This window comes from Microtus oregoni, unplaced genomic scaffold (assembly GCF_018167655.1).
Source record: "Microtus oregoni isolate MIOR12 unplaced genomic scaffold, Mior012 000001F_ref0000356, whole genome shotgun sequence".
In the NCBI taxonomy this organism is placed as follows: Eukaryota; Metazoa; Chordata; class Mammalia; order Rodentia; family Cricetidae; genus Microtus; species Microtus oregoni.
In genome coordinates this window covers 47,620,988-47,634,601 of record NW_024543060.1, presented here as the reverse complement: position 1 = coordinate 47,634,601, position 13,614 = coordinate 47,620,988, and the positions used below count along the sequence as shown (strand labels likewise).

Sequence of the window (13,614 nt, the reverse complement as noted above, 5' to 3'; positions counted from 1 at the left end):
TTTTTAATAACTTATGGTTGAATTATGTTATAATTCCATTAAAACAGGCACCTTTCTTCCTGATGAATTCATCTTCAACGTTTTATTCATTTTGAGGAGTAAATGAATCAACCATGAGTAAGAAATTTGTGTGAACAAGATTCTTGCCGTTGTGCCCCTAGCGTTATCAACTTCTGCTTCCTATATACTTAGACAGCTGAGCCCAGTGACCCAGCATTTGTCCGAGCATAAGGAGACTGCAGCTGTTTGGAGGATTTTTCTCAGTAAACTTTGGTTTGGTGTGTTTAATATGTTAAGCACTTTTGTGCTTTGAGCTATGAAGATGAAGCAAATTAAAGTGAGAGAGAGAATAAAAGCATTTCTTATATCTTGTAAGAATACAGTACAATAAATGTTTTAGGAATGGAGAGGAACCTAGTACACTCTAAGCCTGGAAATAACATGCTGAAAGATATGTTGTTGTTTGGTAAACAATGCAGGCCCTTTTGACGGTGAAGGATGCTTGGAGAACAGGCAGAACCTGAGCAGTACTGGAGAGGTGTGAAATGATGCTTCAAATGATGAGCTTCAAGCATGTGGCATCCAAAGGCATAAAGTAGACAGCAATAACTATGAAGCAGTAAGCCTAGATATCTAAGTGAACTTATGAGCTACAACTGTCTGGCTCACCAATTATTTTGTATATATCTATTCTTTCTGAGTAACTTTTTTTAAAGGCCGAGGAGACGGCACAGCAGGTAAGGGAACCTTCTACCAAACTGTTTACCAAGACCTAAGATCTGCGTTCCATCACTTGAAGAATACTTGGTAAAAGAAAAAGAATTGCCTCCTAAAAGTTGTCCTCTGACTGTGGGATATGCCTCATAGCAAGCATTTCTCTCTCTCTCTCTCTCTCTCTCTCTCTCTCTCTCTCTCACGCACACATACATACACACATGTGAACACACACACACACACAGAGAAAGAGAGAGAGAGAGGTACTCCAGTGCTTGTGAGCAGCAACCTTATGCAGTTCACAAACAACACGGCAAAGAAAGAATAAAAGTGATTTTCTTAACTGAGGTTTTACTGGTCCATTGGACATTCACCAATTACAGAAGAGAATACACAAACCTCAGATGAACTATGAAAATAATTCTTCCATTTGTGGCCTTTTTGTGGTCCTTTTCAGTTTCACAAAATGTCCCAAAATCAACTCGAATCAACACGTTACTACAGAAGGAATGAAACTAATAATTCGGGTGATAGGTACCACAGGTGTTATTTTACATCTTAAAAATTTTCAAACTTCAAATATTAAAAACAGTTTCCAATTCCAATTTCCCCGAGAAGTAGAATACACAGTGTTTCTTCCAGAATGATTTTCCAATGTGATCAGAGAGGGCCCGGGTAGGCATATTTACTGTGGTAGGTAATTTGCTTCTTCGTCTTCTCAGTTAAAAGCAAATGCTTGCTCAGAAAACACAAGCAAAATAAAAATTCCTATGTCTTCCTAAAACATAAAAGCCACACTTGCCTTTCAAAGTATAGGAAGAAAGACTAGAGATATAGATGACAGTATCTCTTAGTATTTCAGATGCATTGGTTCTCTGCTCTGCTCTTGACTCAAATTTTATGAAAAAAATCAATGCCATGACTTGGAAAGTTGATGTGAGTGATCTTAAGCACAGTTTTCAGCTTTCACTGTGTTGTAGGGGCTGGGAAATACACTTGTTTGTGCTTATACCTCTGTGTGTATGTGTGTGGAAGTTTATAAACAGGATCATACCTACACATAAAAACAGTCATGGTTGGCCAACAGGTAAAGAATTTGCTTACACTAATTTATTTGATGGAAATATCTTACATGTGATGCATGTAGATCCCTCCCTCATCCTCTAAATCTAGCACTAGTTAGCCAGCGAAAGCTCCACTGAGGCTTTAAAAGCTCCACCGAGGCTTTGCCTGACTGCACAGCTCAACATCATCTGCATCACTGTGCGATCTTCATTTTCAGTCTGAAGTTTCTGAGTTTACCGCATTTTTTTATTCTTTTGTATGTTCCTGAGTGGTATTGCTTAGCTTCCCAGTGTTTGAGAATAGTATCAATGGTGAGTCATCTTTGACGGTTTATGGGTTTCTTTCTTGAAATAAGCTTTGTGAGATCCAAATGTTGAGTATGGTACAGTTCATGTTTGTGCTCCAAAGGCCTCCATAGTGTGCAGCGATCACTGTTGATATTGTCTAGATGGGGCAATGAAGATGTTTCTAGTTGCATTTGCTTCAAAAATGCCTCTTTAAAAATTTGTCTGCATTTCTACTTGGACATGCGTGCATCTGTCACTGCAGGGAACAAGGGCAGTTACGGGGCATGGATGTGTCCAACTAGGCAGGTCATTTTCGATGGGCTCAGCTAAAGCATGGGTGCTATACTCACTATACAAAAGTCTCACATTCCATGTGGCACAACTCTTGCCATGCTCAAAAATGGGAATCCACCCAGAAAATCAATCCTAGCTCAGTGACCTTAGGTGCTCACTAGAGAATCACACAATGCTTCACCCAGCGCTATGGCTGTGGTCACAAAATATGATTTTCCCATTTTCAAGGCTAGAAGAAGGATTATTTGTATCAGTGAGATGGCAAGCCTAAGTTTAAGACATAATTCAGTTGAGGCTCACAAATTAATCTTCCACTTTTAAAAAAGGAATTTCCCTAATATGTTCTGTCAAAACATTTGTCTCAAACTGCTGTGTTTTGCCAAAAAAGCTAATTTTCCAGTCAAAACAACTAATTAGACACTATTAACGTTGCTTTCAAAGACTTAAATTGTCACTTAAATGAAAGGAGAAATTGGAGGGAACCAAATTCCCAAAGTATGATGATGAGAGTAGTTGATCTTGCCCATTGAACTTCCTTTGAATTCTTTAAACTTCTGCCACCAACTCTAAGTCTCTCCATCAGCAGAAGATGTGGACACTTCTGCCCTGTAGAGGCTGAACCATCAAATTTAGTTCTTTCTTCTCCTCTCAGGCTATTAACCTTTATAACTCCCTTGGTATGCACAGTAGTTGAAGGCCACCATCAAACTAACGGCTGCCTTTCTAATCTACTGCAGATTTTCTGGAAATTATAACAAGAAAGTGAAAATCTGGAAATCTGTGAGTTACAAATTATTTCATAAAAGTAATCACTCAGCTACTTTGAATGTGGAGTTCCCTCTTTTATCTACCCAACTGCTGTCTATCTTCCCACCCGCATACCTACATATCATCTCATCTTTTTCTGTGCCAAACTCAGAGACCAAATGCCAATGAGGACTTTATGTTTGGGATGGTTAGGACTAATGGACCCCGGTTAAGTTAAGCCAAGATCTGTATAGAATAGTTAACATTTTCAGTTATAGGACCCACAAACTATACCCCAAACCTCGGGAGCTGGCGCTTATAGAAAGAAAGAAACTGGTTTTGTATAACAGAGCCCTCATGAATTTTTGAAAACTCTGAAGGAGATATTCTACTCATGGTTGGTTCCTAATGTACTTCATCATAATAGAAACTGATAAGCAGATACCCAAGAGTACAACTCCCTGTGAAAGACCACGGAAGAAATCCTGGGCCATTATTAATGATATCCTCAGGGAAAAGGTAAAAACTGTCATTAGACTACATTTCATTTGGGCTCCTTAGATATTCTACAGGAAAACTTATACATTCCTGTCTTCTTGGGATCTTCTATACTTCATACTATATAAGCCAAATGTTTCTCACATTCGTGAAATGGACTCAACACCAAGAACAAAAACAGTGCACATATTTACCCATGCTTTTCACCTCCGGCTCTGCAAATAGACATTTCATCCTCCAACAGCAGTGAAGGCTCCCCTCTTAAAGCCTTTGTGACTGCATTTTAATTTAACTTATTGAACTACAATTTCATTAATTTTATGTCCTACAGCAAGATATATCTTGGTCATGGCACATAGGACACACCTTTCCTTCCTGTACTTGTCTGAATTTTCCATATCATCCCCGCAGAATCATACATTGTTTTAGTATTCCACCTGGCTGCTTCCTTATTAAACCACTTCTGAGGAACTTATTCCTTTGATAGGTCAGATAGAGTTGATGTACAATGAAAAATACCACATTAGCTATCTTTGCTATATGATCTTTATATCATTTTATTCATTATGATTATTGCTTTAGAAGCCCTTTAAAAATGCTTTCATAAGCTGTAACATTTTAGAAACTGATAATTTATGAAAATGGACTGCTAGGAATTTTGTAAGTCATGCCAGAGAGAGATATCTTTAAGAGTGTAGACTACACTGTCTTTATGCCAAGACATAAATGATGAGATAAAAAGGAAGAACAAAAAAGAAATATTGCAGAGTAGTACCAATAAGGGGAAAAAGAAAAAGAGAAGAAAAAGAAAAAAAAACAACTCTGGGACTCTTGGGCACAGACCTGCAATAAAAAAAAATACTGTTTGGCAATAATCTCTGTACAAATATGACCTTCTTTAAGAGAGATAATACCAGGCTCCTTTTATATACTGTTTTCCCTTGACTTCTTATATAAATCATCTTTTAGGTTATTTGTAGGTCTGACCTCATAAATGGGCAGGCCCACCTCATAAGAGCAGTTAAATGTCAAGGCAGAGCTTAAACAGAAGCAGATACGCTCCGCGCAGGAAATGTTCCACGCTGAAAGCCGGTGGCCCAGAATGATCCCTTGCATCAGAGGTTTACAGACATATCCTCGAGGCCCCGAAGTGGATTAGTGATTTATCTTTCTCATAAGACCATAACAACACACAGCATGGAATTACCAAGATAAAGGATGACCCAAGGGAGTAGCCTCCAGAACCTACCCTTTGTATCCTTTAGAACCCCCACCTCCACCCCATGGGCTTCTGCTTCCACAGGTGCCAGGCAAGGCTCCACTCTCACCAATGAGGCCCTGAGCCACCCTGATAAAGAAGAGACGCCAGGTGCCCCTGCCCTGTTTCTACTTTTAGCATCTTTGGAGAGCGCTGTCATTCGCTGGAGTATCAGAACCTGAGTGGACCCGTCCATGGGCGGTTATCCCCCAATTTCACGTGGTGACGCTAGCTGCAAGCCACCCTGTTTGAACTGTATTCGCTATGAAAACTCTGCTACAGTGCTGATAAATATTTGCATTAATTGCTAAACCAAAAGAAACTGCTTAAATTCTTTCTCTTGTATAAAGAAAAAAATATATTTAACCTTGGACATGCACCTAATGACTTTAAGAGCAGAGACCATCTGGAATTAGAATTTTTTGCTGGCATTTCTTTTATAAGGATTTTTTTTTTTTTTAAAGAAAAAAAGGAAGACCAACTGTGACGCCTTCAGTTACCTTGGAAACTCGGTTGGCAACTTCTCTGCCCACTGTCAGGCCCTGGACGAAGGTGCGAGCCGCAATGAAAGCGCGCGTGACCTGGATCTTGAGTTTCCGTGGCACATCTCCGAAGGGCTTCAGCTGGTCGGTGTACTTGCTCACGCATTCCAGGTAGTCCTCGCTGAAGTGATACTGGGGGTTTATCAGCTGGAACATCCGCTCCAGGAGCCGAGCCCAGAAGTCATTGAGCATCTCCTCCAGGTTGACGTTACCCCCTGTGTAGTATCTTTTCAGCTCAGTGAAGAGGTCCTGAAACACCTCCGAATTCTGCATGTATAGCATGCCGTAGGTCCGGACGAACATGTCATTTAGGGACTTCTCTGCATTCTCCAGCAGCTCCCGGAAAAATTCTAGACAGCAAATAAGAAAGCAGCCATACATGAATAATCTGTGGAAAGCACAATATGACTATTTACCTTAATAGCTTAGTTTTCTCTTTCTTTCTTTCTTTCTTTCTTTCTTTCTTTCTTTCTTTCATTTGGTGAAGTTGAGACTCGAACCTAGGACCTCACACTCGTAAGGAAAGTTCTCTGCCACTGAGCTACATTCTTGCACAACATAGGCACACTTAATGTGCAGCTATACAGGAAAACAATCGTATAATTAAGTTATTACTGGACTATTAAGGAGCATTGAGATTCTGTTCACAACTGTTATTTTTCAGTACTCAACAAAATCAGAAGGCCCTATGATTTCAGTTTCAAACATCAGTTAATTTTAGATGAACAATTGATGCCTTTCTAATAATGGCTCAATTATTCTTCCAAGTATTATTAAATTTTAGAACATATAATGACTTGACAGAAGTTCATCAAAATAAACTGCGGATATAATGGGCAAAGGTTCATCATTAATGTAACAATAAATGCATACTGATAATCACATTTCCTCTGCTTATTTACAAATGGGAGGCAGCATAGGTTATAATTCAGTTAAATTGCTTATATTGATAAAAGGTGTGTTAAAATTAATGTTATATTTTTGACTCTCTCAAATTCCTTTCAACAACCAACTAAACAATATCCTGCGATATTGTTAATAAGTCATCAAGCAATCATATCACTTAAAGATAATGCTATAGCAGAAATAACTAAGATGGCTATATGAATAAGAAAATCATGGGATAGCCTGAATTATTATTATAAATATAAGTTATCACTTAATAGAATTCAAGCATAATACTGACAGCTGGCCTTTCTTACTTGGAGCAATTTAGGGAAAAACGTTTATTATCAAAGGAATTCTTCCTTCCCACATGTGGGTGTTTCTACATTTCCTGGTGTACTAAGATGCAGACAGTGGACTCAGGCAGCCTCACTGGTGGTCCTTCGTGCTGGCCAGAGATGCATCAACATAGACGTCATTCTCCAAATGAGAGCCTGAGAAAATGGCTTCAAGGGTTGCGTCCCATTTTCGGAGTGTGAACTGGTGAGAAAGGGCTGAGAAAAGATCCTATGACTCTTTCAGTTCCTTCTGTTCTTGGAAGCTATGTCCTCCCTACTAGGTGGAAAACACCCCTCCCCCCCTTTGTGAGCTCTGGGCAGTTCTTTCCCAAACACAGAAGGGAAAGTTGGTAGACCCTCCTCTGCAGGGTCTCTAGAAACTAATTTGGCTTTCCTGAGAATTTGAGCCTAGAACTTCCATTCAGATTCATATGGAATTAAACATCTTCTAGATAATTAATTTGCATCCCCACTGATCATAACTATTTTATGCTGTTTTCAAACAAGACCAAGGCAACATGGAGTTTATGGAGAACTCTGTTGAGTTGTCTTTCTTGGAGACAGAATACTTCTCTATTTTTACATTGCTATTTTTATTTTAATAAAAGCTTACTATGTACAAAGTCTGCATAAATGGGAAACTAGTTCCAGCCTACAGACATTAGCTAAGCCTAACTGCGATAGTTTTCCCAGTTTAAAGATTTTTAATAAAGAATTAAATATTTGCACCCAATTTGTAACATATTTTCCCATAGTTTTTATTTCTGTACATTACTTCTCTTGAATAGAGAAATTCTGTTCATCACAGATGTGTCAAAATTTAAGACTTTCTCTAGTCTCCACGACTAATAGAATCTGTGCAATTTTTCTTCAAATCAGAAAATATATTTTTATATTCCCTAAAAGCAAAACTACTTTATACATTATTAAACCTTTGTGACTAGGAAGAAGATGGAAGTGTTAATATTCCTGATTTGATCAGGACATATTAGATGTATGTATAAAATATATCACACCCACAAATAAATAAATAAATATATATATATTGGTGTGTTAATAAAAAAATTATAGTGTTTAAGTATAAGGAAATAGAAACTACTCTGATTTAATGATTATACACTATAAAGAGGTATCAAATTATCACAGTACCAATAAATTTCTACAGTTAAAAATCTTAGCTAAGAAAACGTAAGTTGAAAGATATAAACTTTTTAACCTTCAGGATACAGTAAAGAGAGTGAATACTGAAGCAGATGATTGTGAACATGGCATGCCAGCTTGACTTACGACTTTATGAGGTCAAGTGCCTACAAAAACTTTTACATAAATAGCAGCTAGTTGGCCCTAAAATGGAGCAATAATGCTATTAATATTTAATGTCCAAGTATAAAAATATCTTAAGTAAAACCTTTAATCTTAGTACCAAGGAAAAGGGGGACTTGGGTGTGCTGACCCAGGAGGAGGGTGACAGGTGTTAGAGATTGTGAAAGAAGGTAGAAAAAAATACCAAAATCACTGAATGGAAAAATGCGATTATAGAGACTGGAAAGAACCTTCTAATCATGAGCTCTGAACAGCCTATTCATTCTTCTTGTTTTTGAGGTCATTATTCCATTGGACTCTGGAATTAAAGCTTAATTTATTGTACACAGAGTATAGCCTTCTGCAAAGACTAGTTAGTAATCAAGAGTGTGGTGTAGATTTACAGAGGAGAGAAACATTACATTAGATAGATGACAGACAGTCAGATATATAATGTTTGATTATCCTACGTTACCTCTGTCTTCACCAGTGATGGCATAGTATTTATCTCCAGAGATGAAATTGTATTTTCCTTTACCAATGATGTCTCTTCTAACAAAGGAATTCTGGTATACTTGGCACAATCCCATTTGGATGGTGAATGGCTAGAAAAGATGGCCTGCTTTTTCCATCTTATTCTTTCTTTTGTCTAAATTAGTACTCTTGGTTGAGTATAGAGAATAAGGTATTATAATTAATCCATCTGCCCCAAGAAACATTCTATTAGACCAAGCATGGTGGTATATCTCAGCATTTGAGAAGTTTAGGAAAAAAATATCAGGAGTTCAAAGCAAGTCTGGGCTAGATAATAATATGCTTATCAAACAAAATAAAAATAGAAACAGAACAGTCATTTAAATAATATGGCCATGTTTTGTCCAAGGGTGTGTCATTATCTAAAAAGTTTGCTAGTAAGGAAGTAAAACTATAGTCCGCCAACACAGCATGCACCCCTCATGATCTCCAGGCTGTAGCGTCTGCCTTTTGAAGGGTGATTCTTTGAACTAGGGACTAGATGCTTGGGTGATTTCTTTCTCAAGAAACCAAAAGGAACTGAGATTTAGAAAACAATTATCTCATCCATTTTGCTGATGAAATATCATGCCCTAACATATCCAAGAGAATAAATTCAGAACAAATCAAAGAAAAGGCAATCTCAGTGTAACCCTTTTGTTTAATAGGAAAGGGCAAAGTTCACATCTGAGAAAGCCTTCAGTCAACAAAATTCTCATCTATGAGATACAGCTCGGCTGAACAAAATGCTATTTGATTTTCTCTTTTCTTTCCTAATCACAAAATGTACATCAAAGGTAGCTGCTCAGGGCTCAGGGAGGCTTCAGGGGTGCACGAAAGAACTGTCCCAGGCAGCAGAAGCCCTGGGAAGATTCTCTTCATCTAGAGCAGATATTTCTGTGCAAACTTGCTAGCTGCAGGGCAAGCCGCCATGTCGGAGAACCATATGTAGAGAAAAACTGCCACACTTCCAAAAGCAAGGGAATAAAATGCTGACCACTGCTTGAGAGGCCTCATCGGGGGCAAACTGTCCACTCCAGGTGCCAAGGGATGCCCAAAGTACAGCTCAGAAAAGTTTCAAAAGATGCATCCTCGTGAAGGACTGAAGGGAAGGTCCCATGCAGGACCAAAGAGAATAAATTGGTGGAGGAAAAGTAGGCTGAGGCTTCCTGAAAACTTACAAAGTGTAGGACACAGCAAAATTTTCTCCCATCAGGCCAGAAACGTCATCCTATTCTCAGGACTAAAGATAAGCGTAGCCTGTTTAAGGACGTGTGGAGTTAAGGCAGGTGGGATAGAGCACACTGTGACATCACTTCCTTTCTACTTTTATCTTTCATTCTATGTTTATGCTTTTTTTTTGTTGTTGTTGTTTAGTTTTGAGTGTATGAGATTGGATCACAGATAGCTCTGGTTAGCCTCAAACTCCCAATAGTTTTTACTTGGCACCTTGGGTGCTAGATTACTAGTGTGTACCTTTAAACCTGATTCCGTATATTTATGGAAAGCTTGTTCCAAGGGGATGATTCAGGGACAGCAAGATGGTTCACCAGGTATAGGAACCTGGGGTACTAAGCCTGATGGCCTGACCTTGATCTCCAGGCTCAACCTAGTGGAAGGAGACATGTGCCTGGGTATACACACATATGCAATCCTGTACACACACACACACACGCAACACACACACACACACACACACACACACACACACACACACACACTAAAAACACCCAAAACAAACACACAGAATAATAAAGAATAAAGAAATATTCTTTGGGTGATGGTATAAACCTACAAAATTTTATCACTGAAAGAGTGGATACCGTGTGGTTCCTGACAGTTGCAGCTGCTAAGATTCCAGACAGATTCCAGGTGTGCAGGGGTGAGTCTCACCCTGTACTTTCTCCTTAATCTCATTTTTTCCATTCCCTCTCCCTTAAATCAGGATAGGTCAGACTTGAGCTATGAAATGGTTTGGATGAGAAACGTCCTTGCGGACAGAATGTTTCTGGAAGTGATGACCAATAAAGGCTGGGATTCACAGACACACTACACAGTCTTCACCTACCTTTTCCATGGCGTTTTCAAGTACAACTAAATAGAAATGTCCTTCCTTCCTTCACAGCTGTCTGGCAGCTTTCAGCACATTTCTTTTTTTTCAAAAAAAAAAGTTTTTACACTATACCCTGATATTTCCATCAGGAAAATGTTGATTTAATTGGTTGCATTAATGTAGGAAAACCCATAATTCCATTTATTTTCATCTGTGGTCTACAAACAAACAAACAAAGAAACAAACAATAACCACTATTCTGAAATGGCCAGTGGTCTTCCGCTGTCCAGGGGCTGTGATCTCATAAGCAAGTCAAGGCACAGATTGCTGTCGTGTCCTACTTGAAGATGGCATGGGGTAGCCCATGGCCTAGCATTTCCCGGTCAGATTCTGCTCTGCTACTGCAGGTGTCTCGGGGGCAGCAGTGTTCAATCAGTTCTTCCCTGGGCACCATAGGATGTAATTAGCATTCTGGCCTTCTACCTACTAGATGCCAGCAGCATGGCCTTCACTTGGAATGACAAGAAGAATGGCTACAGCACCTTCTGGGGGGTACAATCACTCTGCCCAGCTGACCACTCCAGCTTGGGCAAAGCACCGTTCCAGACATTGTCATCCTCAAGGCTTTCTTTCTTTCAATCAAGAGGCACATTTTAAATGAAAGGAAACATAATAGAGGTTATTTTCAGACTAAGATCCCTAGAGGTCAATGTTTCATTTCTGTGTAAGGTGCCTGTTATGTAGAATCTCAAATAGAGATGAAAGTACATGAATGAATGTAGATAGAAAACGTATATCTCAGTGAAATACAACTGGATCCAAGTTCTGAGTGTGTGTGTGTGTACGAGAGAGAGACAGAGAGACAGAGAGAGAGAGAGAATACCATATTTTAGGGACACTACTGATTTACCTTCCTATAATCCTTCAAATGCAAACATATAATCATTCAGATCCTGCCATGTTCCATGTTCCAATTTACAGGCATCTGCACATAAACCACATGATGGCTTCTGTTCTATTGTGTGTGACATTGGTTATTGATCACACCTTGACATCTTCCCCAATGCCCGCCAGCATCCCTAAGGCTTCACTTGCCTGCCCGGGTGTGGACAGTTCCAGTATGCTGCCTCAGTGTGAACTCCCAAACTGCTCTGCAGCCTCAAGTGTGACAGTCTGGCCCAGAGAGAATCTCTTCCATTCTGTGGAAAACGTCCTGTCCTGAGAAAACTCACTTTGGAGTTCTGATTTCATATTGGTGTTTTAAATAAATATGAGCCTGTCACTCTTAATTCTTAATTCAAGGAATTTAGAAAGACAAGCATGTGAGAGAAAAGAAGGAATATCTACTTTGAATTGATAGTCTGCCAAATCATCTCAGAGATTTTTCTTAAATATCAATCATATTTTATATAAGATGTAGACCTTCAGAATTCATTTTCAAAATTATGGGGTTGAAATTATAAAGAAGAGAGAAATAAGAATATATAATTATTGAGAGAAAATGTTGTATGAATATCAATTTATTGCTGATCTGCTACTCCTGTATCTCCTAACTCTCATTTCCTATTACTCTGTATATGTTTATTCCTATGTTTTTATAAACTATATTAATTATATCAAGGATCATATCTTAGATCTTTCTGGGACTTAACAGAGGCCAAGTTTATTTCAAAGTGACAGAATACAGTACCAAACACCTCTGTTTGAAGGATTATTATAACCACATTTCTGTCCCTTAAGTGAGTGCCAACCTACTTCTCACAGGACACTCTTTAACACCAAAACAATATAGAAAAATACATGTATTTACCTTTTCTATCTCTCTGTTACAAGTTAGCAGAAAAAATAAACATATTAAAATTTAACTTAAGATTAATAAATGGATTGGGTTAGTAAATGAGGACTATCATAAGACACAGGACCTGGGAAGCAGCTCTACTTTCAGTAGCTCTATATTTGGGCCCATACGTTTGTTGCATACACCTTATGTAAATCATACATGAGCTTCAGTAAATGAGGACTATCATAAGACACAGGACCTGGGAAGTGGCGCTACCTTCAGTAGGTCTATATTTGGGCCCATATGTTTGTTGCAAACACCTACTGTACATCAGACTTGAGCTTTCGCATCCCTGAGAGAGTGGATGCAACCATAATTAAATTCAAATTGCAAGATGTGTTCGAAAGTTTTGGAATCATTACAAAATGATTTGTGGTGTGTGATTTCTGCCTCTAATATTAATTAGTGGATATAGGCACTTGGGACTGGGTACCATGATCAAATCACTAGGCTTCTATTTTCCTCAAAAAGATTGTATCAATGAGAGCAGAGAATAAACCATAAAACATAAAGATTTTTGCTATGGTACAAAACAGTGACTGGCTTAACAATGGATGATAAACTATCTAACCAAAACGTGTCTTACTTTATGATAGATGTGAACATACATCACTTTATAACAGCGCACACATATTATCAATAAGACACTCAGAGGGTATATTTGCATATTCCTTGTAAGTTACATATAAATCATATCTTCATACTAGAATGATATCACACTTGAGTCCTGTGACACTGTGCTAATATAGCTTTATGTTAGTTTTAACATTTATGTTAGGGAAATGTGATAGCTTTTGATTAATGGCTACATATATTGTTTTGCTCTGACTAAAAAGATTCTCAAGGATGAGGTCCTAACTCTGTTAAATGTCTCAATGCCAAGACCAAGGCACATAAGGAAGCAAGGACACTGTGATTTGAGTTCATCTGTGGTGACATGCGGCTGAACAGCACAAAAAGAATCCACATACTTCTGTCACCAAACTGAATTTCTAATGACAGATTTTTATGAATAGTCCTTCTGATGACAAGTGATGGTAATCACCAGCGCCTTGGAACTTAGGAAGATCATTGTCCTAACTCAGCATCTCCTGAGGGATACTAGGCATTTCCATAAAGGTGGCCAGCTTGACCTTAAACATCCTAAGTCCTTGGAGATGTGATCACCATATTACACCAGTGCTTACTGAGTCTGGCTGGCAAAGACTGTGCTTGCCAACACAACTGGAACCCCAGCCAGCTGTTTCTTCAACAGAGTCCTCCTCCCTAGTCTACTAT

The 13,614-nt window shown here is 38.7% G+C and overlaps 1 protein-coding gene across 2 annotated transcripts in view; it reads right to left on the bottom strand.

Annotated features, from left to right (window-relative positions):
• Positions 1 to 13,614, bottom strand: part of Gpc6 (glypican 6) — a 994,531-nt gene that overhangs the window by 496,491 nt on the left and 484,426 nt on the right. For both annotated transcript variants that reach the window (XM_041677692.1, XM_041677699.1), the window contains exon 3: positions 5,364 to 5,755. In XM_041677692.1, coding sequence (XP_041533626.1) covers positions 5,364 to 5,755 — 392 coding nt within the window. The remainder of the gene's footprint in view (positions 1 to 5,363; positions 5,756 to 13,614) is intronic.